The following is a 27,776-nucleotide window of genomic DNA, read 5'->3' on the forward strand; positions in this document are numbered from 1 at the left end:
CTCGCTTGAAGCAGTGAATAAGTTCATCACGTCGTATACGCTTCCGATGAACATGTGTGCAGGCCCCAGGTGTTTAGTGCCATGCCACGGACACCGGGTGTTGACAAACCTAGAAACATAATCAGGGTGAACGGGTGATTGGAAGGACGGCAACACTCCAAAGCGGACAGATTGTTGCGCCTTTGGCAACAGGGCAACCATTCGTCATTACTCGTCTCTCTCCGTAAGCTTGTCCCGGAATAACACGAGTTGGTTACTTAGGCCTGCCAGTGCACATGGAACTAAATATTAAAAGCAACGTTTCCTTTGCCTTTTGTCCATTTTTTTTCAAAAAGACAAAACGATTAAATTTGCTAAACTTGAATTTTATAACCAGACTGACGCATTGACTGAGGTTACTCCTGTCATATTTTTACGTAACCTCTGCTCTAATACGGGCCAATATTTCCCGGTTCTCGTAAAATCCCCTAGCGGCAAAGATCGCAACACGAATTATCTCCTTCTTTCTATCCAATCAGAACACCTGTTACATCGACTTAGATTCAACGACTAACACAAGCAAATGTGGGGCCACAAATATCCCCATCTGCCGGGGACTTGTGTTGATGTTACCACACAAGACGTTTAATGGCTAGCCTCTGTTTATAAGAATGAACCAGATGTAGCTTTGCCATACATCAGGGGGACGTTTACACGTTACCCTCGTATACTGATAGTGGGTCGGCCGTGCCAGCGGTATTTGTCTTGGGTCGATAAGATATTTTGCAGACCCATCCCTCCGCATTTCGGGTAACATTTTCCATACCCCTCACCTCCCCTCCCCACCCCACCTCAACTATCCCCTACCCCCACCTCAAATACATTTAGCATGTTTTCATACCCCATTTTCTCATATTGAATGATAAGTAATTGAATAATGTTCAGGTTTATTTTGATAATTAAAACAGCAATTCCCCACCCAACCCGATATTCCATACACTCTACCCCTATTTTCACCGGCCCATCCCTTTGTAAAAAATGACCAGGCTTACCACTGTATTGAACGAACATGTTCATTAATCACACACTGTTTGTACGATTGCTGTTCTATTTTCATGATATGATTTCCTTTCAGTTGTGCGATATCTATAACAAATTACTCCTCGTCATTTGTGTCAATCCAGCCCTTGGCGTATTTCCGCATCTTGATTGCTTCTCTGTCCAAAATTAGAAATTTCTGTTTTTCTTCCCGTAAGTCACGTGTCCGCACTAATGAATAACGTCCATTTAATCAATAGGTTGACTTAGATAAACGAACGTTATCCTTTGATCTCAAAATACCCGCGACGATTGCCTAAACTATTTCCTCGGATTTAAAATAATCGATCCAGATCAAGCATATTTATAAAAGCTAACATGTTATCATGTTATCATGTTATCATGTTCAACGAACATTTCGTTTGATTAACAACGCAAGATTACAGCGAAATATATGAAGCTCCAAGAGTCACTAAAAATATCCATAAGCAATATGGATTTTTACAGCTTTGACGTAAATAATTGTGAATAATGATTGTATGAAGCGCGAATAAAATATGTGAAATCCCTCAAAGTACAAGATGAAACTGAAGATTAAAATTCATTCACTTCAACAAAAATCAATACCCCCTCCATTCCTTCCTTCCATCAAATTGCCAGGGTTATAGAAATCTCGGATTCTTGTGAGAATTGATGGCGTCAATTTCATGGCACTTTTCAATCAGGATTCACAGCTTAAATAATTTAATGATATACAGTGAAAAACAGAGTTTGCGTGCGTCAGTACTGTATTAACCTTTACCTATATTAGCATTTAAAATGTATGAAAAACAAAGTACTCATTGAGTGTGGAATTTAGGTCATATGCATATATACATTAATCGATAGCCTGCAAAGGCAATATTTGACTATTTCTGGTATCATTGATTCAAAATTAATAAAACAAGTTAATAAGACTATCAAACAACCATTCCAGCTTATATATTTTTCACACTGACGTCTGTGTCAACCAGAATGGATGTATTGAGTTTCCGCATAACATAAAGTTAATGAATGCAGGGCATGAATCAGGAAAATCGATTGCGTGGCCTGAGGGTAAAGTGATATCTAAGGGGAGATCACTCTATTTTGCAGGAGCGTGATTTCCGGAAGTTCTCATCATCAACGAGATGGCAGGGGTGACGGAGACAAAAAACGATCCGAAAAATGTCTTATACCCTGGTAACCCGGACTGGATGAAGAATCTACCCGAAAGTCTACATACAACTCCCCTGAACGAGCTAGCGATACCGGGTAGGTACTTTATGCGTTTGGTGTGAACTGCGGAGCAGAGATAGCCTAGCTGTAGCAGACGAATTCCAATGGACGCACTCGCTATCGTTAAAGAGGCAGCGAGCCTATCATGGCAGTGTCGATTGCCGATCAGTAGGATAATACGCTGATCAAATCAGTTCGCTGTTGACGCCATAACGCTGATCAGATGATCCTCGGGCGACATGTGGTGATCAGATTAATTTATTCGAAGTGTAATTATAGAAAAGGCATAACTGCCGGGTAATGGTTTTGCCCGTCTTGCCCGTTTTACCCCATGTTTTATCATGTCAGAACTGAATGTTTGAAGATCTGCTGTAGTATGTTGGGCGTTTGAAATACAGCTCATATGTGTTTAAATACTGTGACTTACTTGTTGAGTGTGAATAATGAAGCATACGACTTTATTGATAACAACCTTTCATTATAGCATAGAGCGGAGTTTCTAAGTAGAATCTTACAATGTCATCGTTGTCATACTTTAGTCGCTATATGCAGTGAATATGAACTTGTTATCATTGAGGTCATATGCTTCGTTATTGACTCACCACCTTCTAGAATGCCAAGCAAACAAATGTTGAACATGACTTGATTAAATGTTATTTAAAATGTTCATTAAACACCAAACACTTCTCTCTAATGATGCAGCTGCTACAGTAGTTGTCCCAATGCAGTGGCATGTATGATTGTTCCTACAGAAGCACCTCTAAAGTTCTTTGATAATTAACCTGAAAGACTTAGACACAATACAGTCATGTACATTGTATAAGGAAATGGATTATAAAAGGATAAAGGTTTTAATACTATGTGTGTTTTGGGGATTTTATGATTCTTCAAACAATAATTTCACTAATGCGTTGTAGTCATAGTCAGGATTGATTATCAGGTTTATGTTACATTTATCGTATGTTTGTTCAAAATCATTCATTCATTCATTCATTCATTCATTCATTCATTCATTCATTCATTCATTCATTCATTCATTCATTCATTCATTCATCCATCCATCCATCCATCCATCCATTCATTCATTTGACTGGTTTGAATGTTGTGAATATTTGATATGGCTCCAATAATGTTTTGAGCAATCTTAGTATGTCATGTACGCTAATGTTAACATTCACATTTGTTATTGATAGTTTTCTTTGGGTATTGAATATACTTTTTACTACCATTTGAATATGTTATGCAGATCTGTGAAGAATACAAGTACTGTGTTGTTATATTATGGGGATTTCTCATTTCTCATGTATATTTAAGCACAAACAAATTATGATCATGGAGATAAATTTGTTTCTTGTACATATTCTGGCAAATATTAAGCTTGTGTGGAGATTGGGGGAAGTATCAAGCAAAACTAAGGGCTTATGGACAGGCACAAACTGACCTTATGAAAAAGCAGTTCTTAAATTTAATAGTACGCCAATACTCTTCTTTGTATTTTGGAAGGAGGTTTGATTAATTTAGTGTTATATATGAAATACATTGCAAGCAACTTCATTGCATTTGATTGACTAAAAAGGCAAATATATTTTAGGATTATATGTATGTAAACTACCGAAGATAATAGACCAACTAAAGGACAACTATTGAACTATTACAGACTTGCCTTTTCATAGTTGGATTATAATGGAGTGGGTTGGGTTTGGTCTGCATTGGCACTGAACAGTGTCTTTGATTTTCTCTACAGTGTTCATCTGGTCAAGGTTAATGAGTCTTTGAAGTTATTATTTATATATATCCTTATTACATTTGACTTCAGTATTTTTGCAGTGATGGAGGTATTAACATGAAAGTGTGCATGGCATTTTTAACAATTATACCTCCACTTTTAAAAATATTTTTAAGTGAATTTAATAGTTTTTGTAACTCACTGGGACTGGGTAATAGAGGTATAGAAAGATGGCACTGGATAACTTTGTTTGCAATTCAGTGCTTGCTACAGTCAATTACAAGTTGTCAATCATTTTCCAATCTTTAATGACTAAACATGCTGAAACCTAACAAATCCTCTTTAACATAAATCAAGTGAATGCAGTCGAGGTTAACTTCTATCATGTGAATGCAGTAAAGGTGTAACAATGCAGTAGGCTCGCTTTATGATGATACAAATCCCAATACTGTGGGTGAGATAAGATTGTTTTCCTGACACAGTACTTCTATTTTACAACATGATATTGCTTTACAAGATGATAACGTTTCTTGCCACAGGTGAATCACAAGCCTCAGTTATTTTTGAATTTCAGCGATCAAAGATAAGATACTGTAGGGCAGAAACAGGGCAAGTGGGCGCTGTGAATGTTATACTGGCCATGTCCAGCCATGAAATATTATATGCTTTGTGTAACCTTATGGTTGAACAGATTAGTTATTAGTCACGTTTTAGGGTGGTGGGGTAGGCTAGTGGTTAAAGTGTTTGCTAGTCACGCCTAAGACCAAGGTTCGATTCCCCACATGGGTACAATGTGAAGCCCATTTACTGTGTCCCCCGCCGCGATATTGCTGGGATATTGCTAAAAGCAGCGTAAAACCCAACTCACTTACTCACTCACTCATGGACTTAACAAGTCCTGTGTATATCAACTCACTCACTCACATGTTATTTTACTTGAAATCTATTGTATGTGTCAGATACCGGGGTTGGAAATCGATGTCTTGTGTCGTTGGCATCATGTCATAATACAATACTGTATCACGGTATCGTTACACCACAAGAATGCAGACAGGTGTAATCAGGTGGCAGGTCACAACACCTTGAAGACTATCAGAAAAATGTACCAGTATATCACTGTTCGGAAATACAGTGAAGCCATTCATATACTACCCATCAAAAGTTTAGACTCACTTAAAGCAATCACTATATGTCATGTATATAATACATCGAACTTTAATCAGTTGAATTGCATGAGGATCATGCATCAAATTACTGAAAAGCAAGTGCAAATATCATGCATGTGAACAGCTGCGTTTTGGTGTAAAGTTTTGTTACGAACTCGTCAATTTTCACTGAGTTTCATCATTTATTGAACTCATGACAATAATCTTTTCAACGTTACAAATGTGTTTTACAATACATCAGTTCATGTGTAAACAGTACCTTTAAACAGTACGGAATATTTTGCAAAATCTAGTTTAGAACAGTTTCCTGAAGGAAGTGGCTACATTTACACTAGTGAGTCTAAACTTTTGATGGGCAGTAGATGTACAGTAGATGTCATTTGTACAGCATAGTTTTTACAGCATGCAGATGATGCTGTCATTTTTAATTTTGATAAATATTGTAAACATGGGATAGAGATAGAATATCAGAATATATATAAAATAACAGCATATATATATATATTTATAGAATAACATAATAAATATACTTTATCAGAATATATATAGAATATAATTTAATATAAGCAATACTGTTATTGTGTGAATATTTCTAGTCATAGTGTCTTCATTATTTATTTGATACTATATCAGTATGTTTGAAAATCTATTTTGGCTATATATTCCAGAAACAGGTCATGTGTAAATCAGCAACTGGTTAATTAATAATTAGATTTTTCAGTTCTCCACTTCCTCGAGCTCATTACAAATCCCGGCCTGCTACTGTAGTCCCCAAGTATATACAGACTCAATCAGAGTGTTCCCAGCATTCTTTACTTGATAACAAATTTGGGGCAAGAAGTGATTGAATGAGTGAGTTTAGTTTTATGCCACTCTCAACAAATATTCCAGCTTTCTTAAGTGGCATTTAGAAGCTGGTATGATGAAGTGGAACACTTTTTATGGATAAACAACTTCTTTATTGCGTTTCGGTGTAGATCCTAACACCGTTATCAAGCAAATCATTTGCTAGATAACAGTGTTAGGATCGCAGTGGATGCGACATTTCGGTGTAGATCCAATACCGTTCTCAAGCAAATGCAACGTTTTGATGTAGATCCTAACACCGTTATCAAGCAAATCACCAAAACGTCGCATCCACTGAAATAAAGAAGTTGTCTATCCATAAAAAGTGTTCCTCTTCAATATTCCAGCTGTATTGCGGCTATCTGTAAATAATCAAGTCTGAGCCAGACAATCCAGTGATCAACAGCATGAGCATCGATCAACTTGAATACAATGACATGTGTCAAACAGAGCCTGACCACCTGTAGAACTTTGTGATTGTGATAGCTTCCTCCTACAAATGATTGCCATTGCAATAGCTAATGTTAGCTTCAATGGCAGTAGTTATCACTTTTGTCTACACCAGTTTAGCATATTAAACATATTTTCATTTGATTTTAAAACCCTAGTGTAATCTGCATCCCCCATCTGTTTTAGAAAAAATAACACATTTTTGGAGGATTATGCACTATAAAAAACTCACTTCATTGAATTTAGGTGAATGAACTCACGATGAATCACTTTTACAATAAAGATAAGACACTTTCACGAAGACATCCTTGATATAATGATTTACTGTTTAGGTTTCATTTCCTTTTCTGCTTTGCATCATTTTACTTACAGGAATTAAAGTATTTTCTCTAAGACCGAAATATCCATCATATGCACAGCTGCAATCCTATATCTGCCATTGATTCCGCTAAAAAAAGAATATAATATTACTTCAAAGAATATTATTCCAAGGATCAGAAGAAATTAATTCTGAAAGAGTTGTTATAAGAAGATTTTTTTATTCCTTGTCATGTTATTTCAGCTACTGCTTTTAGTATATGTTTACGAAAATAATAGCCATGATAAACGTAGCCCTTTGTTACAGCTGAATGGTATTGCCAGGTATTTTTAATGCATGGATCTGTTTGACCTGTTACAGTTGAGGCAGATTAACACTTGGTCTCTGATTATATATAATTTTGATAAAAACAAATAAATTCCTTATAAGGCCAAACCAATTAGATTTTTTTGTTTTACAGATTTTTTTGCCTAAAGGCAGGAGGGGAAAAAAATTAAGATAAAAATAACCAGTCAAAGTAATATTCCTTTTAAACACTAAAAGTATTTTACTTTTGGCAATTTATGGAGAGTATATGTGGCAAAAAAAAACAATCTAAAAACATTTTTCTTTCACATTTACATTTTTGGCCAATGAAAATATTAAAATTTAATTTTTTGAGCGGGGAAAATTAATTTTAATGTTTTTTATTACTCTGAAAAAATAAAACTGGCGGATCCATAAAATAAGAAATAAAATTGGTCTGGCCTAAATTGAATTGGAGCCTCAGTGAGATGGGAGATTCAGAACCTGAGGAAATGTACACTTGTTTCACGTAAGGCTTTAGCATTGCAAAAAGGGCTTGGTGGAAGGGAAAATTATGCTGTTCAGGGACGACAGTGGAGGCTTCTAATGGTCTTGTTCTTTCAATCGTGAAAAACGTTATGTTGACATTGATAGACAAACTACATCAAAAATGAGTTTTAGCAGGTCAAATTCTGATTTTTTTATGTAGGCATCCATTCAAATAACATTTGTTTATAGTCATCAGTATTGGTAATCGGATCAGGCTGCTGTAGACATCACGGATTTGATGCGATCTGCTGATCTGTTCAAATACAATTTTGCTGAAATTTATGGACAATACTGAATAAGCTTTTGAATAATATTTAGTGCAAATATACGTTCAAATACACGTTTTTATTGAATTAACAGTATTTAATATTGCCTACTTCAGTAGGGCTTTGTTGATATCGGGGCGGTGGGGAAGCCTTGTGGTTAAAGTGTCCGCTCGTCACGCCGAAGTCCCGGGTTCGAATCCCCACATGGGCACAATGTGTGAAGCCCATTCTGGTGTCCCCCGCCGTGATATTGCTGGAATATTGCTAAAAGCGGCGTAAAACCACACTCACACACTCACTCACTTTGTTGATATCATTTCCTGTGTTACATTCTTGCAGAAATGTCCATCCGTTTGGGAGAGTGAGTGTGAGTGAGTATGATTTTACGCCGCTTTAGCAATATACCAGCCCTATCACTGCAGGGACACCGGAAATGGGCTTCACACATTGTACCCATGTGTGGAATCAAACCCAGGCCTCGGTGTGATGAACCAATGCTTTGACCACTATTCATGAGCTATGCCACTGCCCCTGCATTTGGGAGAAAACGGCAAAACACATTGTGGTGTGTATATGCCTGCCCTACGCCACTGTTATCTTTTCTGAAACATGGTTTGTACATGAGACAATCAATGCTTGATACTGACATTAATACCATCAATTGATGATTAGATTTGCTAGAAATTATGTGAGTGAGTGATTGAGTTTAGTTTTACGCCGCACTCAGCAATATTCCAGCTATATGGCGGCAGTCTGTAAATAATCAAGTCTGGACCAGACAATCTAGTGACCAACAGCATGAGCATCGACCTGCGCAATTGGGATATGATGACATGTGTCAGCCAAGCCAGCAAGCCTGACCGCCCGATCCCGTTAGTCGCCTCTTATGACAAGCATGGGTTACTGAAGGTTCATTCTAGCCTGGACCTTCACGGGTGCTAGAAATTATGTAATGTCATTGAGACACTAAGAGTCGCAATCTGGCAATAGTTTGATGTTTGGTTACATCTTTGTGTACAAACTCCTGAACATTTTTGTTTCAAGGATGTAATGTCTGAATTGTTCACCGCAACACACCAACAAACAGCATTTTGATCATTTCTTTGATTTGCTACAAACACAGTACCTTCGCAGTGTAAAATAATATGAATTCCTTTCAAAATGGCCACACTTTGAGATTCAATTTCTTAAACTCGTGAGACCTTGTCAATCCAAAAGAGCATCCATGAAAATCCTCCATACTGAAGATGTACCAGACTCTGAAATTGATAAGTTCTTTGAGGGTGATTTGTCTGCAAGGGTTTGGGAAGCCCAAATCCTGACTTGCATAGCATCATGTCTGAAGAAAGCATAACACTTTAACAGATACACAATTCAACCATGTGGGACCTCCTGGTGCGTCAGAGGTTTTTTTCCTTATTCTTTGGGAGATTGTTGGATTAACAAGTGCTCGAAAATAGACATGGAATTAAAACGATCCTTGTCTCAACTGTCTTAATATTGAAAGTTAAAACTATAGAGGCCCATAGATTCAGATACATGTACTATGGTTTATCTGATAAATTCCTATAGTGTATGAATATGTGGACCACTATTGTTTTAACATTAATATTTATTTTTTTAAGTCAAGACTGGCTGTTCTTTCATGCTGACATTATATATTTTTACATTAAGAAAGAGAGGACAAGGTTCCATTGTATTCAGTATCTATTTTCAAGCACTGCAAATAGGAACTTTCTGTACACGGTGAAATCTTGTCTTCTGGCTTATTTATGGAATGCTGATCAGCTACAAGCAATGACCAATTGCAGGTTTACTGAAGTACACTTGTAAGCCAAGCTTCAGGATATTATTTCAGAAGGCTACATACAGAAAGGTACATAAAGAAGGGTACGTACAGAAAGGTACATAAAGAAGGGTACATACAGAAAAGTACGTAAGGAAGGGTACATAAAGAAAATACTTACTGAAGGGTACCATACAGAAAGGTTACATACAGTGTGGATACATACAGAAAGATATGTGCAGAAGGGTACATACAGAAAAGTACATGCAGAAAAATACTTAAGGAAGGGTACATACAGAAAGGTACAGGGGGGTACGTACAGAAAGTCTAACATAGAAACAAATCTGTACAGCATGGTGATGGACTGCTGAGTGCTTGACAACAATCACAGTCAATAAATTATTGATTATCACTGATCAACTGAAAATGTTGATTATCGATCACAGATGTGGATGTTGATTGCCAACACTAGTATTTGTATGCTTGAGTATGAAAATGCCAGGTTCCTAGCAACCTGCGTTGAGTGTACAAGGCAGCCAAATGGACTAAGTTGTGAGGGCTGATAACGGTATTATCGTACTCTTGACAACAGGGGCGGTGGGGTAGCCTAGTGGTTAAAGCGTTTGCTCGTCATGCCAAAGACCCGGTTCAATTATCCACATGGGTACAATGTGTGAAGCCCATTTCTGGTCTCCCCCTCCATGATATTGTAAAAACCATCCTCACTCACTCACTCACTCACTACTCACTCACTCACTCACTCACTCACTCACTCACTCACTCACTCACTCACTCACTCACTCACTCACTCACTCACTCACTCACTCACTCACTCACTCACTCACTCACTCACTCACTCTGACAACATGGAACATAGCTCATGATATCAATCAATGGTTCCGTTCCAATCACTGATCTAGACTCTACATTCAGAATATTCCTGGGCGGCAGTAAACAGCAACAATCCCTATGGAGAAAAAAGTACCCAGTACCTGTGTGTGAAATAGTTTCCAAATTTTGGTAGCCAGTGGGTTTAGGTATGCCTGAAAGTTTACTAGCTCACAAAATAATTCACAAGCCCAAAATTTGAATATAGAAACTAAGCAAACAATTACATAAATAGATGGGAATTAGATATTGTCGGCATGACACGGGTTTCATCATTAAACTGCTAATATTATGAACATTTTTCTCAGGTCATATTCTTGCATGATTTAAAAGTTTATTATAACTTAACAGGTAGGAGAGTGATATATTTACAAAATGAACCTATGAAAATTCAATAGCCAGTCAGGCCAGTGACTGTGGAGATTTACTGGCCCGACTGGATTTTTACTAGCCACAGGCTAGCGGGCCAGTGGCTATTTCGCACACTGCCCAGTAACCCATGCTTGTCCACAATTCATAGTATTACAGTATGCCGATTTGTCATTGAATAACAAAGGAAAACATTTGTTGTGAATGAAAGTCGGTGTAGATTTTAATGTAAACCATAAAGATAATCACAAAAACTTCATATATGTTCTTTACCCGATATACCAGTTCTCAGAAAAAATATGTCAATACGTATCATTTGAAAAACGTATAGCGATATACCTGTAATACCGTGCAGTCCTACCAGTGATACTGCTGAAATATTGCTTAAGGTTTGCAGATCGTGAGGTGAGGTGAGGTGAAATTGGGTTTAACGTTGTGCTTGAGAATATTTCGCTCATATGACGACGTGCATGCGTGTGTATGTGTATGTGCGGCTGCTTGTACTAGCCCAGACTTAAGCTGGTTTTATAGTGCTAGCCCACTGGGATACAATGCTGCAGTGAAGCATGTATACCCTACTCAGACACATTATACTGACTCCGAGCCGACCAGTCCTTGTTGTACCCATTAATGCCAAGCGACAGGCAGGGACCAACAAGTACCATTAATGCCCGGGGCCAGACAGCGGACCAACACGGAGGTACCATATTGCTCATTAATTCAATACCTATTTTCGCTGCATTATTGCGTAAATTTAGTTACATTTTGAACATTAATATTTCATATCTTATAACTGTCCATGAAAAGATCAACATATTTTATTCTCAGATATTAAAAAGTTCTAATTTCACATCTTTGTGCATGAAAAATTATCATTTATAACTCTCATTACAATGTAAACGATACATAAACATAAACCGATACCTTCAAAACTAAGTATCGATACAGTTTTGAATGTATCGAAAAATTGTATCGTCTTAGAAAAAGTATTGATGTATCAATGTATCATGGCATCCCTAAATATTACAATAATTGAAATCAGAGCTTACACAACCCATTCATGTTTTATGTTCTTTGATATTCTTTCATGCTTTATGCATCCTTTTTTACTATTTCCATCTGCCCTCTGCTATACTTCATAATGCTCTATGTTATGAATAATTGTTAAATTCTTTATTAATGATGTATCAATTAGTATTGATGAAGCTTGATACTTTCTGACAAATAGTCAATACTGTAATTTTCCAATCAATCATCCTGATCACAGGCCTGCAATAAATCACCAAAAACTGATAGGAGAGCTTCAGTAGCTCTAGGTAATTTAGGCTCAGCATTGTGAGAGACTTCTGATCCTTTAAACAATCAACCACAAGACAGAAATAGCATTTATGATCTGCAATTATAAGCTTATTTCACAGATATCTCGAAACAGGTCTGATGAAAAATGCATGTCAGCAGTTCTATATATGGCACAGAAGAGTATGATAAAGAAAATTCTGTCCATACTGAATATTTCACAGCATTATGTTGTGGGAATATATCATGGTGCATCTGAACTGTAAAGTTAAAATGTGAAATATTTCAATCATGATTTTACCTTGACGTTTATTATAAAAAGTAAGGTTCGAGGGACCACAAATCATGTCAAAGGTCTGTGCGGGCAGTATGATTTGGTTGGTTTGTCGTTTAATGCCGCACTCAGCAATATTCCAGCTATATGGCGGCATTCTGTAAATAATCAAGCCTGGACCAGACAATCCAGTGATCAACAGCATGAGCATCGATCTACGCAATTGGGATATGACATGTGTATGTCAACCAAGTCAGCGAGTCTGACCAACCGATCCTGTTTGTCACCTCTTACGACAAGCATGTGTTGCTGAAGACCAATTCTGACCCAGAACTTCATGAGTAGTAGACCGCCTCCGTGGTGTAGTGGTTAGAGCGTCCGCCCGGAGAGCAGAAGGTCGCGGGTTCCATCCCCGACCGCATCATACCAAAAGACGTTAAAATATGGTACTTGTTGGTCCCTGCCTGGCGTTCGGAATCAATGGGTACAACAAGGACTGGTCGGCTCTGAGTCAGTATAATGTGTCTGAGTGGGATATTCATGCTTCACTGCGGTGTGGTATCTCAGTGGGCTAGCACTATAAAACCAGCTTAAGTCTGGGCTAGTACAAGCAGCCGCACATACACATACACACACACATGCATACACATACACATACACATGCATGCATGTCGTCATATGAGCGAAATATTCTCAAGCACGACGTTAAACCCAGTTTCACCTCACCTCACCTCATGAGTAGTAATTAAAATTATGCACATTGCAATAATTACTGCAGAGCCTGGAATGAGTCTGTGATCATGTGGACAATGGTCAGTGATCAAAGGGTGAAGTTACAGTCACCCATAGCGGCTCTTGGTATGTTGAAGGTGCAGAATATGATTGTCTTTCCTTAGGGAAGCAGTATATCTTTTTTCTGTTTCCATTTAGTATATTTGTGTATACTGGATACATATCTGTGCATTGCACAAAACACTTGTTTAAATGACAAATAAATATCTGATTAAAAGCAGTGTTTTATCAGGTTTACGCTGGTGGGCAAAAACTCATTGTACTGTAACATATCAGCTAAGTGTTGGGAGATAAACACTATCTGTATGCATTAATATTGCAGGTGTTATTGAGTATCGTACAGAGCTCCAGATAAGATTTAGCTCATGTGGGTACTGTACCCACTGTATTTTTTTGGAGTGGGTATTATCAATGTTGAGTGGGTATTTCATTTTCCGTTACCCACTGCTTTCAAATATGTGCGTATTTCAGTCATTGTACTCACCTAAGTATTATGTGACTGAGTAAGTTTACTAAGCAGGTAGGTTCTGCCTTATGTCATACCTAATCAAAACCAACTTAAATATAATGGAAATGATTTCATAAAAAATCACTCATCCTATACTGACAGTACAACACTTGTCCTATACTAACAGTACAACTTGATAGCAATCGATGTCTTTTTCATTACGCAAGCGATTTTTATAAATATATTCCGTACGCATTTGTTTTAAATTTTTTGCATATCTAACATTTTAAATGTGTAATTGGTACGCAACAATTATTTTTCAATGCGTAATTGGAAATTTTCTATGCATATTTTACCCGGATACGCAGCTTATCTGGGCCTCTGTCGTATACATAGATAAGCCAAATTTTGAGGACCCAAAAAAGCAGATGTACAAAATACATATACCTGTATGTATCCATTTTCTGTCAGCTACACTTCATTTGGAAGTGTGAGTAGACGCAATATGATAGTGATTGCTGTGAATAGTGTGGATAAAAGTTTTAAATATCAGAGAATAAACTTGTGTAAATCAATATGGATTTGTTGACACTATTTCCGATGACTGATCACGACGAAATGATGAGTGATGGTTGGGGATTCGATTGTTTGTCTGATGTTTGTAAAGATGGAAACTCTCACAAAACACCCACAAAACTGAAACCATATACGGTATATTCTCTTGGACTTGGTAAATTACAAATGTAAGATATTTCTATGTCACTATCTCCCTGTTTGTTATAGTATGCTTGAAATCACTCTGGAATACTACATAAATAATGATTTCATGGAACAATTTAAGACATCACCAGATGCCATAATAAGCTAAAACCTGCTTGAACTGGAAAATTTAAAAATCCATTGGAATCGATGTGGTACTCATGCATTTTGATTAAACGATGTTTGAATACTGTGGTATCCATTTCACTAAGGTGAAAAACATTGGCATTTTCAAATTTGGGATTGAAAATAAAACAACTTAGCGAAAAAGTAATCATACACATTGAAAATTCGAAAGATTTCCAATCCAGCTTAATCATGTTCTTTCTGACAATGAGATGGAAGCACCAATATTCCTTTTTTAATAAAGGTCAGGGTTTTTGAACTAACACAAAATGTCCTCATTTTAAAGCAATTCTTAAAATTATCTGCGTTCACCAATAACTCTCCTGGTATTTCTGAACGAAGTTTGATTAATTTCGAGTTATTTTTTCAATAAATATGTCACAAGGGACTTTTTGGCATTTGATTGCCTAACCAATCAAATTTGTTTGTATTTCTATTTAAAAAATCATTAGGCCATGCCAACTAAACTGTTTGCAGACTTACCGTTTCCTGACTTCATGATAATAGAATGTGTTCCATTAAAGCGCTCAACAATGCCACAGATTATGTATTATTGTCTCCATTGTTTAAGTGTTAATGTTTATACAGCGTTTAAGTGTTAACAATTATATGAGCAGTCTTTGAAGTTATTATTGATGAATTATTTATTGATATGAATTCAATATTTTTTTATTTACGGAGGCATAAACTGAAAATTGATTGATTGAGTTTGGTTTTACGCCGCTTTTAGCAATATTCCAGCAACATCACGGCCGGGGACACCAGAAATGGGCTTCACACATTGTACCCCTGTGGGGATCTTCGGCGTAACGAGCCAATGCTTTAACCACTGGGCTACCCAACCGGCCCCATAAACTGAAAAAAAAAAAGTTTGTTGCATACTGTAGGTTTACACAAAATGTGATCATCGATCTTTACATTTATGTCTCCATAAACACAAAAAAATATGTTGAAATGAATTCTTAACTTGTGTTACTCTGTTTGTTTCGAACATTTATTATATTCATAATGGACAAAATGACAGGGATCAATTATTCATTATCTTTAGGTAGCATGGTGGAAGGTGATAAATCAACAAAGACAGTTGCATTAAGGGTTTCCAGGGTATTATTTTGTCAAAACGATAATGTTTTGATACACATGGTATTTCTTTTATCAAGCAAGTGATCAACAAAAAGGACATGATTCTATAATTACCTATACAGAGATTAACAGAAACAACAAGCAGGCTTTCCCATCTGTCATCATGGGCTCCTCTTTTTTGTTGATAATTCTGTGTGTGTGTGTAATCTTCACTATTTAACTATACCAAATAGGTCTGGACAAAAACACTTGTCTCTGACTTCATCAGTGATCTATTGACAACCTTCTTCAAGTTGCCATTGATTAATTGATAACTTCATTGAGTGGGGGGCGGTGGGGTAGCCTAATGGTTAAAGCGTTGGCTCGTCACGCCGAAGACCCGGTTCGAATCCCCACATGGGTACAATGTGTGAAGCCCATTTCTGATGTCCCCCGCCGTGATGTTGCTGGAATATTGCTAAAAGCGGCGTAAAACCAAACTCAGTCAGTCAGTCTTTGAGTGGCTTGTTTATCTTCCAAATAAAGAAGCTGTTCATCCATAAAGTTTGTTCCTTATCTGATTAATTGATAAACAATAGTACCCAGTTCTCAAATTGACTAAGAACATCAGATATATGCTGAATTCCAAAAGGAATACGATGTTACAAAATTTCATCAAATAATGCACAAGGCAAAATGGTGTGTGTTCAAATAGTCCATCTTGTCAGTTGTGTGTTTTGATGATACCAAAGTGACTGCCAATGGAGGCCATACTGTCATGTCATTTCCAATGTTTCTGAAGTGACGTTACCAAATGGCGCAATCTGACGACATCTTATTGACATTATCACAAAACATGTCGGCTTATGACTCAGTGTTCACGAATGGTGTTTCAAAGTAACAGGACATTGGGTCCTGTAAGTTTCAGATGTCTGTCTGACCCATTGAAAATTCACAGGACCCACAGAATAAAATTAAACACACATTTCAGATTTAACATTTCTTATAATTGGCATTGAAAATATAAACAAACATAAGATTTATAAACAGCAAACAAGTGTCACATGTCACATATAACAACTTCAGTCAAAGTCATTGTGAAATAAACAGTCAGACACTGGGGCCGGCGGGTTGTAGACTACTGTTGGACCGTTGGTGAATCTGCCGGATTTGTCAGAGGGTCAGATGCTATTCGTGAACACTGAGGACTACAGATCATCTGTGTGTTTTCAGTTTAAGGGCATTGTTTTCTTTCTTTGTTTTCATCAGCAAATATCAATCCCTTCATCCACGACTGTTTCACAGTTTTACATGATTTGCGTTTCTTTTTCAACTGAGTATACATGACTTGCAAGTGTTATGAGAAGACACTGGTGGCTCAGCCTATTTAGGTTTCACAGTTTGCTTAGTTTGGGCGTTTGAATCAAACATGGTGCTGGTGTGTTTCAGCACCCTTGTTTTTCGCTGTTGTTGACAATGTTTCATTTCACTCAAACTCAACGAATATTGAATCAGTTACTTCACTGCATGTTCCAACATGTCGTTTAAGGTGCCCATTAAGCACACAAAAAGTTGCATTTACCTTAGAGTATAAATGACCTTACCACGTTTAAGTTTATATATGACTATCAAATTATAGGTTGTTCCCATACTTTTTGTTTGTAACCTAATCACAGTGTCTTGGGTAGCCTAGTGGTTAAAGTGTTCACTCGCCACGCCGAAGACCTGGGTTTAATTCCCCAAATGGGTACATTATATAAGTCAATTTCTGGTGTCCCCGCGGTGATATTGCTGGAATATTGCTGAAAGCGGCATAAAACTAAACTCTCTGTCTCAGTGTCTTGACATAAAGGTGGATTGATTGTGCCTGCATCTCAATTCATACACAGTATCACCAAAATTTATAAATCGATATGCTTGAATATTGAAAAACATCAAACTATTTTAAATAAAAAATAGTGTAATTTCAAGAGTAGCTTGAAAATTTCACTATGGCTTTGTTGAGAGGTATGTGTGTACATGCTACAGGTAATGTTTTACCGGGAGGAAAACATCAACACTCTACCTGCTTGTATAATGTGCACCTTATGTACACACCCATCTTTTTAGGGAGAAAATTGCATTATGTATTCAGTGGGACTATTCACAAGAACATATATTCATAGTTGGAAAGAGGAAATCAAATACTTTTCACTGTGAAGATCCTGGTTAGAATTGATCTTCAGTAACCCATGCTTGTCATATTAGAGGCGACTAACAGGATTGGGTGGTCAGGCTCGCTGACACATGTCATCATATCCCAAATGCGTAGATCGATGCTATGCTGTTGATCACTGGATTGTCTGGTCCAGACTCAATTATTTACAGACCGCCACCATATAGCTGGAATATTGCTGAGTGTGGCGTAAAAATAAACTCACTCACTCACTCAAAATTTCAGTTGAACTTGTTTCAGGTTAATTACAGTTGACATAATTTCCAAAATTTGTCAATTTTGACAATTTGATATAAAGATGTAGTGAATCAGAATGAAATATGTTTTCACTAACTGCCAGGATGTTATGGCGATCTAATCTCAGGACAGTTTAAGATTAGAAAGAGAGCCATCAACAGCCATGTCAAGTTAATGAGCAATCCTGTTTAACAAATTACTGTCTACAGATGCTACATGTAACCCATTTAGCCTCAAGGTGGCATTGAAATAAACATTTTGTCGTCAATTAATTATCCTGGAACAGTTCACCTTCATTTTATGGCATTCTGTTTACTGTAAATTGACACCAATTTGGGATGCTTAGTCTGAGGCCATTGTTGATAGTACAATTAGTTTTGCCCCAAACCTGCCATTGTTACAGTTTATTCAAGTTGTAAAATTCAAATTATCCTGGTTTCCTGCAGTGTTAACAATATATTTGCAGGTAATATTGCTTATGGAAATATGTTTTTTTCATGTTTCAGCCAGACCATTAATATTTCTTGTTTTACGGATCCGGCGGACATATTATTTTAAGATTAAGAAAATAAAATAAATTAATTTTCCCCTCTCAAAAAACAAAATCCTAATGTTTTCATTGGCCAAAAATGTAAACTTTTTTTAGATTGTTTTTGGCCTCGTATACACTTCATAAATTGCCAAAAGTAAAATACTTTTAGTATTTAAAAGGAATATTACTTCTTCTTTTCCCTCCTGGCTTTAGGTTTTCTGAGGACAACAAGAAATAAATTGGTGTCGCCTAACCTCAAATACTATCCCGCTTTAAAAATATTTTTTCACTTATGATGACAGTGACACTGTATTGTGATATTTATATAATTAGTTGTAATGCCAATCACAATGTTCCTGATGACTTTTCAAAATTGACTGGGTAGTAGGGGTATTTTCATTATTTATGTCATGTCTTTTGAAGTTACAAATCTGAAAAAGTAAACTTAATGCTAGTGCTGGAACGATTGATCAAATAATCAACCTTGCTTTTGTCAGGGCTTGTGAGATTATTCGATAATAATAAAGAGGAAATTTCAAATTAAACCTTGAGAAAGAACGTTTGTAATTGTTATGTTTGTTAAATCAGGACAAACAACTGATGCAGTTTCCTGACTTGTAAAACTGCAACATAAACAACATGCTTGCGTGCATGTCTCAGGAAGTATGCTTGATCGTCTTGATCATGGCATTAATCAGCGCCGGTTTCGTTTGCACAATTTTATGATTGTGTCCATTTATTGCCCACATGAAATTTGTGGTGGAGTTTACGATTACAATCAATTATTGATCGATAACTGAGCTCTGATTATCGATCTGCATATTGTGAGCGATAACCAGCATTACTTGATTCTGATGTATCACACCACTCCTTGCAACCACGCCCATAAAGTATGATGAGAACGAGGTCATGGTGACCAGAGATAGTTCCCCTTACAAATCATACACACTATAAATGGGTCATCCTCGATAATCTCCAGGCTATACAGTATGATGACTCTTCACTATGCCCTGGATGCATCCACGGCTTGGCCCGATAATTATATTACCTCCCTTTGCTGGCTCCGCATTCTCACAGTAGCCAATCAGCTAAGCCGCCGTTACATCCGAGCTTGCCAGTGTCAACAAAGATAGCGGTCGTAGTCGCGAAGGTTTGTTCGCAGTGACACTCAGATTCTGGGGGAAATCATACAGACAAATTGACAGATCTGAAACTTTAAAAAATTATTTGAAAGAACTCCTACCTCTTTCAGAGTACCTCTGCATTAATTTTGTTGCCAAGTTTAAACTGCTAGATACTTTAAGAAGCGAAAGTGAGTTGTGATTGGTTCGCTCAACTTCCCAGCGTAGACACCTGATTGGATAAAAAGACAGCAAAGGGAGGTAATAAAATCATCGGGCCAAGCCGTGGATGCATCCAGGGTATAGTGAAGAGTCATCGTAACGTATAGCCTGGAGATTATCGAGGATGTAAATGGGTTTGATTGTGGACAAATTTCCAAAAGATGTCATGGAACAATGTTGCAAAGTAAAAGTGAGAGCACAATTTGGTTAGAATGACTATAGCTGTGAAATTAATGTTAGCAAGGCTCAATTAAAAAGCAATTAAACCTACTTGCACCTAGTGCAACCTTAGGTAGAAACTTTGTTGCATCAGATAAAAACAGGTTGCACCTGCTGCTCAATATAAAATCTTACATAAACAATGATGCTTGAGTTTTGGTAATGATAGTTTAGAACATTATAACAAAGGAAATCTGGGACTGATAAGATTCGTTATCTTACTTCCTAAAATTTCATGAACAAGAAGTCCTGCAGTCACTGCTCATACAGTCATCAGAGTCACTCTTCCAAATCAGTTCCTCATCGTTCTGTTTTCCAGCTGAAGTCTCAAAAATTGGACTAATAACTAGGTTGCACTTTGTAGTATTGGGTTGCATCAGTGCAAGTAACAAAGCACTAAATTGAGCCCTGGTTAGTCTCACTCACTTTCTTGACCACATATGTCTGTATTTTGAATGAAGTTCATGTTACATTGATTTAACTTTGTCGTTGAACGCCACATTCAGCAATAATACAGCTATAGGATGGTAGTCTGTAAAAATCAAGTCTTGCCAAGTGATTAAAATCATGATCTTTGATCAACTGAGATACGATACATAGTTTAACTTCATGGAACACATGGATTTCTAGCCATTTCAGGTCTAGTATCATGATTTATCACTTTTGGGGACCAAAGGTTAATCGCAAGTTTATCCCTATGCTTTAATACAGAAAAGATACACAAATATGATTACCGTATACACTATGTTCCCATTTTGTTTTGTTTAAATGAATCAACTATTTCAAAAGTACAAAAAAATGTTTATAGAATAGAATAGAATAATACTTTAATGCCTTTTCAGGAATTTGTGTTACACCAGCAAAGCTACTGACACATTAGAGAGATACCAAACATATTTACATTAATTCTTTGATTTAGGTATCTTCACATTTGTTTAAGAGAGATATGGTACTTGGAATAAAGGATGTATGGGCTCTCTTAGTTTTCTCAATTTGAACTTTGTAATGGCGGCTTGAAGGGAGGAGGTTGTATTCCGAATTTAAGTTGTGAGTACGGTCAGATATGATTTTGACAGCTTGATTCACTATTTGCCGCTCATATATTGATGATAAACATTCAAATCTGACTCCAGCGATTTTACTTGCAGTGTTAACAATTTTGTCTATTTTAGATTTGAGACGAACTGAGAGAGACCCATACCAACAATGGAAGGAAAATGTTAAAATACTCTGAATAAATGCTACATAAAAAGATGACATCACAGATGGGTTAACATTAAAAGATCTCAACATGCAACACTTAAAAGAGTAACTGTTTGAAACTGTCTTGTTATCCCAGTCTTAATGTTACATTCCATGTGTTTTTAAACATCTTGGGTGAATCATTCAAACTGGATATCATAATTTGAGCTCATGAGCTAAAAAACAAACAAAAATGTTGTATCCCGGAAAGCAAAAAAAACCCACCTGTTTTAATGAGCGCATTCGGGGTACTAGTTTTTAGGGTATTTTTTATGGTGTCTTAACCTCCGAACAATATCCTGCCAACTACCTTTTTTATCTAACCTTAAACTTTGATAAGACACTTGAAGATCCAGGTGAAAATTGATCTTCAGCAACCCACACTTGTTGTGAGAAGTGACTAACACTAGCAACAGGATACATACTAACAAATTAGTTTGCACAGAGACTGAGAAGAAATTAAGTATATATTCTACATGTGGTCAGGATTTTGTTCCTCTGTCTGGTAAGGCTGTACATTTTTGTAACACCATATATTTGTCCATGTTGAAAGGACATATATTTGCCCATGCTGTGAAGTCATAAAACTGTCAATGTGTTAATGCCATATATTAGTCCTTGTGGTAAGGCCATGCATTTGTCTATGTGGTTCACGTACGCAAGGATCTGATCATTTTCCTTCTCTTTTCAGGGTCCCATGATTCCTTCACATTTTACCTGGACAAGACTTCAGATGTGGGACCAGACACATCTCAGGCCATCCGTGATCTGGTCAAGGTCTTTGGGGGAATGGCCAAAGATGTCATCTTCAAATGGTCTCAAACTCAAAGCTTATCCTTTGCAGATCAACTGAAAGCTGGAATTCGCTATTACGACTTCCGCATTGCTTCAAAGCCAGGGTCTGAGGATACCTATTTCATACACTGTCTGTACGGCAGCAAAGTGGAAGCATCCCTACAGGAAATAAACGGTTATCTGGAAGAACATCCGACGGAAGTCGTCATCTTGGATTTTAACCACTTCTATGGCATGAATGAGTCAATGCACAAACAGTTCATGGCGGTAATCTTAGAAACCTTTGGCGCCAAGATCTGTCCTCAGAAGGACATGAAAACCCTGACCCTCGACATGCTTTGGCAGAACAAGTTCCAGGTGGTGGCCATCTACCAGGACGATGTTGTGAAAGACTTTGACCAGTTCTGGCCTGCCAGCTGCATACAATCACAGTATGCAAACACCACTGACCCAACCAAGATGGTCCAATTCTTTGAGAAGACACACAGTGAAAATCGTCCGGCAAATACATTTCAGACCTACCAAGGCGTTCTTACACCAGATGCTACTTACATAATCAGCCGCTTCTCTGGAAGTCTCAAGAACGATCTGGTGGCAAAAGCTGGTCCTGTCTTTGTTCAATGGTTGAAGAAGAAGAAGCGAGGGAACAGTGGCATCAATATCTGCACTATGGATTTTATTGAAAAAGAAAGCTTTATCTTTGAGATGCTTGGTATGAATAAGTAACAGACGATGCCAACATGTAAGTCTCATTTTCGGGATGCTTGCTTTTATTCTTGTTCCTGACACTGGTTTTCAGAGCACGATAACTTGAGAAGCCCTGTGTGCACTGGTTTTCATTGATGGAAAGATGAAGGAAAGATGAGAGAAATACCTCATGGCGAACTCAGATATACGGACTACTTTATCCCCACAGTGGCAGTGTTCATAATTTACTTGTATCCTTTTAGTTCAGAAATAATGGCCTTAGTTGATGTCTACTGTCTTTCGAGTAGGTCCTGACTGTTCTTCGTCGGTAGTTGCAGCTAGAATGTAGTTTTTAGTTGAGATCATTACTATATCAGGTGTTCTTGCATGCGCTGGTTATTTAATACTTAAGTATTATAAGGCTATTATGTGATACTTATCCATTTTGAAACTATACTGATTTGATCAAGGCAAAATGTTTCTATACTGTTGTCTTTAGTTGCTAAACAATGAATGTCCAAATGTGCATTCTTTTTTAAAGAGTGCAATGTTCAACTTGAATGCTGTTTTGAAAGACAAACCTTTCTGAAGTTTATGAAAGGAAGAAGATATTTGGATAATGATGTGTGTTGTTAATAGGAATATGTAATGTTTGTGTATATTTCAACCCAAAACATGCCTTTTGTCTTCAGAGTATTGGCACATTGAAATAATTTCAGTCACAGTCGTTTTCAGTACATAACATTCAGGGGAACCCTGGGGTCCTCTGTGGATTTCTTAAATTCCTCTATGGGGTGTTGTCTGAATGGGCAACGTTTTAAACACACTGGCAGAGTATGATACTGTTGAGTTTATAGTCTCTGAAAATGCACAATTTTCCTCGAAAAAAGTACTTTTAAATTGAAAAAGAATCCCAATGAGATGGGTGATTCAGAACCTGAGAAATATCTAGACTTTCATTAAGGGTTTTACAGGAATAATTGTTTGGAAGAGACAGTCAGGTTTAGGGAGCAGTTTATTTGTCTGGCCAGTCAAACTGTCTGTCTGGAATTTATTTGAATTTCACATTCTGATATTGACCAAGAAAAATCTGTCAAGCATAAAAATTTTTTGGTGTGGACTGAAAATCAAAATACAATCAAATCAAATATTCACGTATCAAAATCATGATCATTGGAAGCAAAAGTTGATGTGTATTTCTTTTAAAGTCAAGTGTGAAACTGCTCAAATCATTTCAAGTCTGTCTAGTTGAAACCTTTACACAATATTTCCATTAAAAATGTATTTCATTTTTTTGTTTAGAAATCAGAAGGGTGACTTGCATCACTGAATTTTTGCAACACAGAACCGTAAACTATTGGCTTTTTCTAAAGAACCCCAGTAATTGTAATCATTCTTCTTGATTAGAGAGACTTAATTATCTTTATCAGTTTTGTGGCCAAGTGTGAAAAAAGACTAAAAAAGACTTGTCCGATAGCAATTTTCTCCAGCAACCAGCTCACTTCGTCCTTTATCGAGGATGTGCGCAATCAAATTGTGCTGCCCCGAATCTATAAAAATGTCTCAGTAGTTTAGACAGCCAAGTTAATGGACTTTCAGTGTCTACTAGCTATGGCCTCAGCTAGCTTTCAGTAATGCTTAGAAACAATTTAGAAGATGTTACAAGACCAGCAACTCTGTGATTGCCCTAGGGCAGAGGATGATGAGGCCTCTATTGGTTTACAGGATGAGCTAAGAAGCAAACAACTTTGCAAAATCATCATGATAATCATCAAATGTATTCAAATAAATGAGAACTAGATTTTCTCTTCAAAACTTACTTAGGTATATCTTTAAAACTTCTAACTAAAACAGATATGTGGAAATTGACTTCTGACACATCACACCATGTGTCAGAAGGCTAGTGTTAAGATTTTTTGTAATGTTAACAGAATGTCGGGAATATTGTACATGAAATTAAAGTAGAGACAATACAGACAGTTTAGAATAATCTTAATTAATCATGATTAGATTTTCTTTTAAATTTCGTATCTTCTCTTCTTTTCACAGTTGTGTAACTGATCATATCAGTAGTAAAATCATGTGTATTGGAAAAAACACACTTTTTTTCTACTGTTTGGACAGTTGGTTATTTTAATACCAGTTTAAGGTAACTTTGTCAAATGTGTTGAAAAAGGGCCCTTACCCTGCTTTTCAATTTGTACCAGGACAGAAGGCGCTGCAATTAGCGAATTTGTCATAAATGTTAATGAGATAAGCCCATTCAGACTTAATTGGATGTTAGTGCAAGTGCTGCTTTCCATCAACTACCTTTGAGAGGTTTAACTATGAACACATCTACTTGTAGTCAAGTTTTAGTCAGAAGATGGTGGGTGCTGGGAACGGTTATTGATTCAATGTGCGTACAGAGAAAATCAATGGTGACTCTCTCCGTCACAAGATTTTAAATCAAAATCATTCTCCGTCTGATTGAGTTCATCTACCATTCTCTACATGCTGATACATTCATACATTTGAGTCCAGACTGGTGTATGTTTTGCCATTTCCAAAAGTATTTTGAAATCAGACCTTTTAGTGCAATGTTCATTCAAAATATTCTGAAATATATTTCTTTTGTGAAATCCCTGTATAATTAAAGAAAAGTGAATTCATCAACGTCATTAGACGTAACAACAAAAGATTAACATCAATAACAATTGAATTAATTCAAGAGTGGATTGGTTGGCATATTTTGAACTGATATGACCATTGTAGAACAAGATCAATCATCATGACAAGCATGGTGAACGGAATATTTCAGCTGTCTGTAAATGATACTTCTTTCCGACCAATGTAATTGCAAACACAGGATACAGCGTTGTTGATATAATACAAACATTTGTTTGACAATAACAATTACGGCATTTTTAAGTATACAATCACAATCAACTTGTTGACTTCATTCCAACTGACTAGTCATGAATTATTGCGATCATAGTTTGTTCATTTAGATATAAATAAATCCAGTGACCTTTGCTTATGAGGTTCATGAGAATCCAATCTTACTGACTCTGATAGTTAGCTCTGATATGATGCCTCTTGCCATTTGAAAAACCTTCTGGAGGAAGTCACATCATCAGGTTCATTTCCTATCAGGATGGAGGCTTCTCCGTTCTTTGTGAAAGCAAATGAAGCATTTGAACATATCTGACTTTTGTATCTTAACATGAACTCAAACAGGCAGTTCCAAATGCAAATGGAAAGTCATGTTGATCATGGTTTTTATGGAAATCTTAAAACCTGTCCTTTCAGTTACATCTTCCAGTGAACAATGTTAGCATTTCTGGTAGGACTGGACTCAGTTCTCCTCCTCCAAATGGAATTAAACTTGAAATACTATGATGTCTGTTAAAGGCAACCAGTTTGAGAACAAAGTAAACTCAAGTATCAGAAAGTTGACATCTGATGAGCTCAAGACCCCATCCATGTATCATTTTGATTCGACAGCCAGTTTTTATTTGACATTAACCCCCGAGAACTTATCAAAACTTGAATGAGAGTTATTGACTGAGAGTACAGTATTTCAGTGAAATTGCATCAGAACTGTTGGGTTGGGTTTTTTTAATTTTAAGTTTTAGTGGGATTTTTAATGTAGATCTTATTGAGAAGACTATATTCAAATACTTGCCCCTGAAGAGTCCCCAATGGCACTGAAAAAGCAAGATAAAGCTCAACTTTTAATGTTGGTTGGTTGGTTTGTTGTTTAATGCCGCTCTCTGCAATATTCCAGCTATATGGCGGCTGTCTGACATGTGTCAGCCCGGTCAGCGAGCCTGACCACCCGATCCCGTTAGTCGCCTGTTACAGCAAGCATGGGTTGCTGAAGATCAATTCTAACCCAGATCTTCGCAGGTTCAACTTTCAATGTCAGTTCATATGTTACGTTGTGTTTAATATTAGAACATTTTGACATTTCAGGCTATTTCATTTTAAAGACCAACAGAACTACATTTCACACACAAAAATAATTAATTTGAAACATTTTTAATATGTACATCAAACTAGGTGTGCCGAGGTGGATTGGTTGCATTACAATCACTTATGTTCTTGGAGCAAATTTTCATGACAAGACCACAAGGTCACACTTTGTGTTGGCGATGAGTGACGAAGAATGCCAAGATGGTAGTTCCGTCTATTACCTTGTAATATAGTGTTTATCATGTTCAGTGTTGTAATTGGCTTCGGAACCTGCATGTTGGTCACATAGCCTGTGATCACGCTGTGGTCGCTGTGCTGTCCTGATATTGTACAGTTCTAGGTATATAGATGTTAGTATGGTTAGTAGGACCATGTTAGTCATGTAAATAAAGATATATATCCATATGATATCTGAATGTTTGTCCCAGATATGTATATGTTTTGGAATATATTTATGATTATGATTTGTATTTTTGTCAGTCACAATTAACATGATAAACATTCATGTATTTGTCCTAGAAGCCTGCTTGTCATTTCTAATGTGGAAAGGCGACCAGCATCATGGCCCTTAAAAAAAATGTCATTTTGGTCTTTCCTTCTATGATTTCTTTCTATCTTTTGCCAATAAAAGGTGAAATGACAGTCTGACACAATTTTCTTTTTATTTTGTTTTTACTAAGTAAATCAAGGTTATGACAGGAACAGCAATCTAACTTTGAGGTTGTCAAATTAGAGTTACCCACCCTTGGTTTTAAAGATGACAACACACACAGTTTGGTACCGGTAGTCTGTCTCACAGTCCCTGAACCACATTATTTCCCCTACTGCCAAGCTCTCTCTGCAGTGCTAAAGCCCTAAGTAAAGCAAT

At 36.9% G+C, this 27,776-nt stretch overlaps 1 protein-coding gene across 1 annotated transcript; it reads left to right on the plus strand.

The window, feature by feature from the left end:
• The first annotated feature begins 2,176 nt into the window (after window positions 1–2,176).
• Window positions 2,177–27,550, plus strand: LOC124284952 (PI-PLC X domain-containing protein 3-like). The gene is made up of 2 exons (XM_046721085.1): window positions 2,177–2,310; window positions 22,161–27,550. Exons 1-2 carry the CDS (start codon window positions 2,187–2,189, stop codon window positions 22,988–22,990), a joined length of 954 nt encoding a protein of 317 aa, XP_046577041.1. The 5' UTR covers window positions 2,177–2,186; the 3' UTR covers window positions 22,991–27,550.
• Window positions 27,551–27,776: the final 226 nt, after the last annotated feature.

Source organism: Haliotis rubra, unplaced genomic scaffold (genome assembly GCF_003918875.1).
Source record: "Haliotis rubra isolate DU_JTF1 unplaced genomic scaffold, ASM391887v1 Scf349, whole genome shotgun sequence".
NCBI classification, from domain to species: Eukaryota; Metazoa; Mollusca; class Gastropoda; order Lepetellida; family Haliotidae; genus Haliotis; species Haliotis rubra.

Bases quoted from the DNA above. Each gene is read 5' to 3' on its own strand.
- LOC124284952 (XM_046721085.1), top strand. From the start codon at position 2,187: ATGGCAGGGGTGACGGAGACAAAAAACGATCCGAAAAATGTCTTATAC. The intron at 2,311-22,160 runs GTAGGTACTTTA...TTCTCTTTTCAG, and splicing joins GAACGAGCTAGCGATACCGG to GGTCCCATGATTCCTTCACA.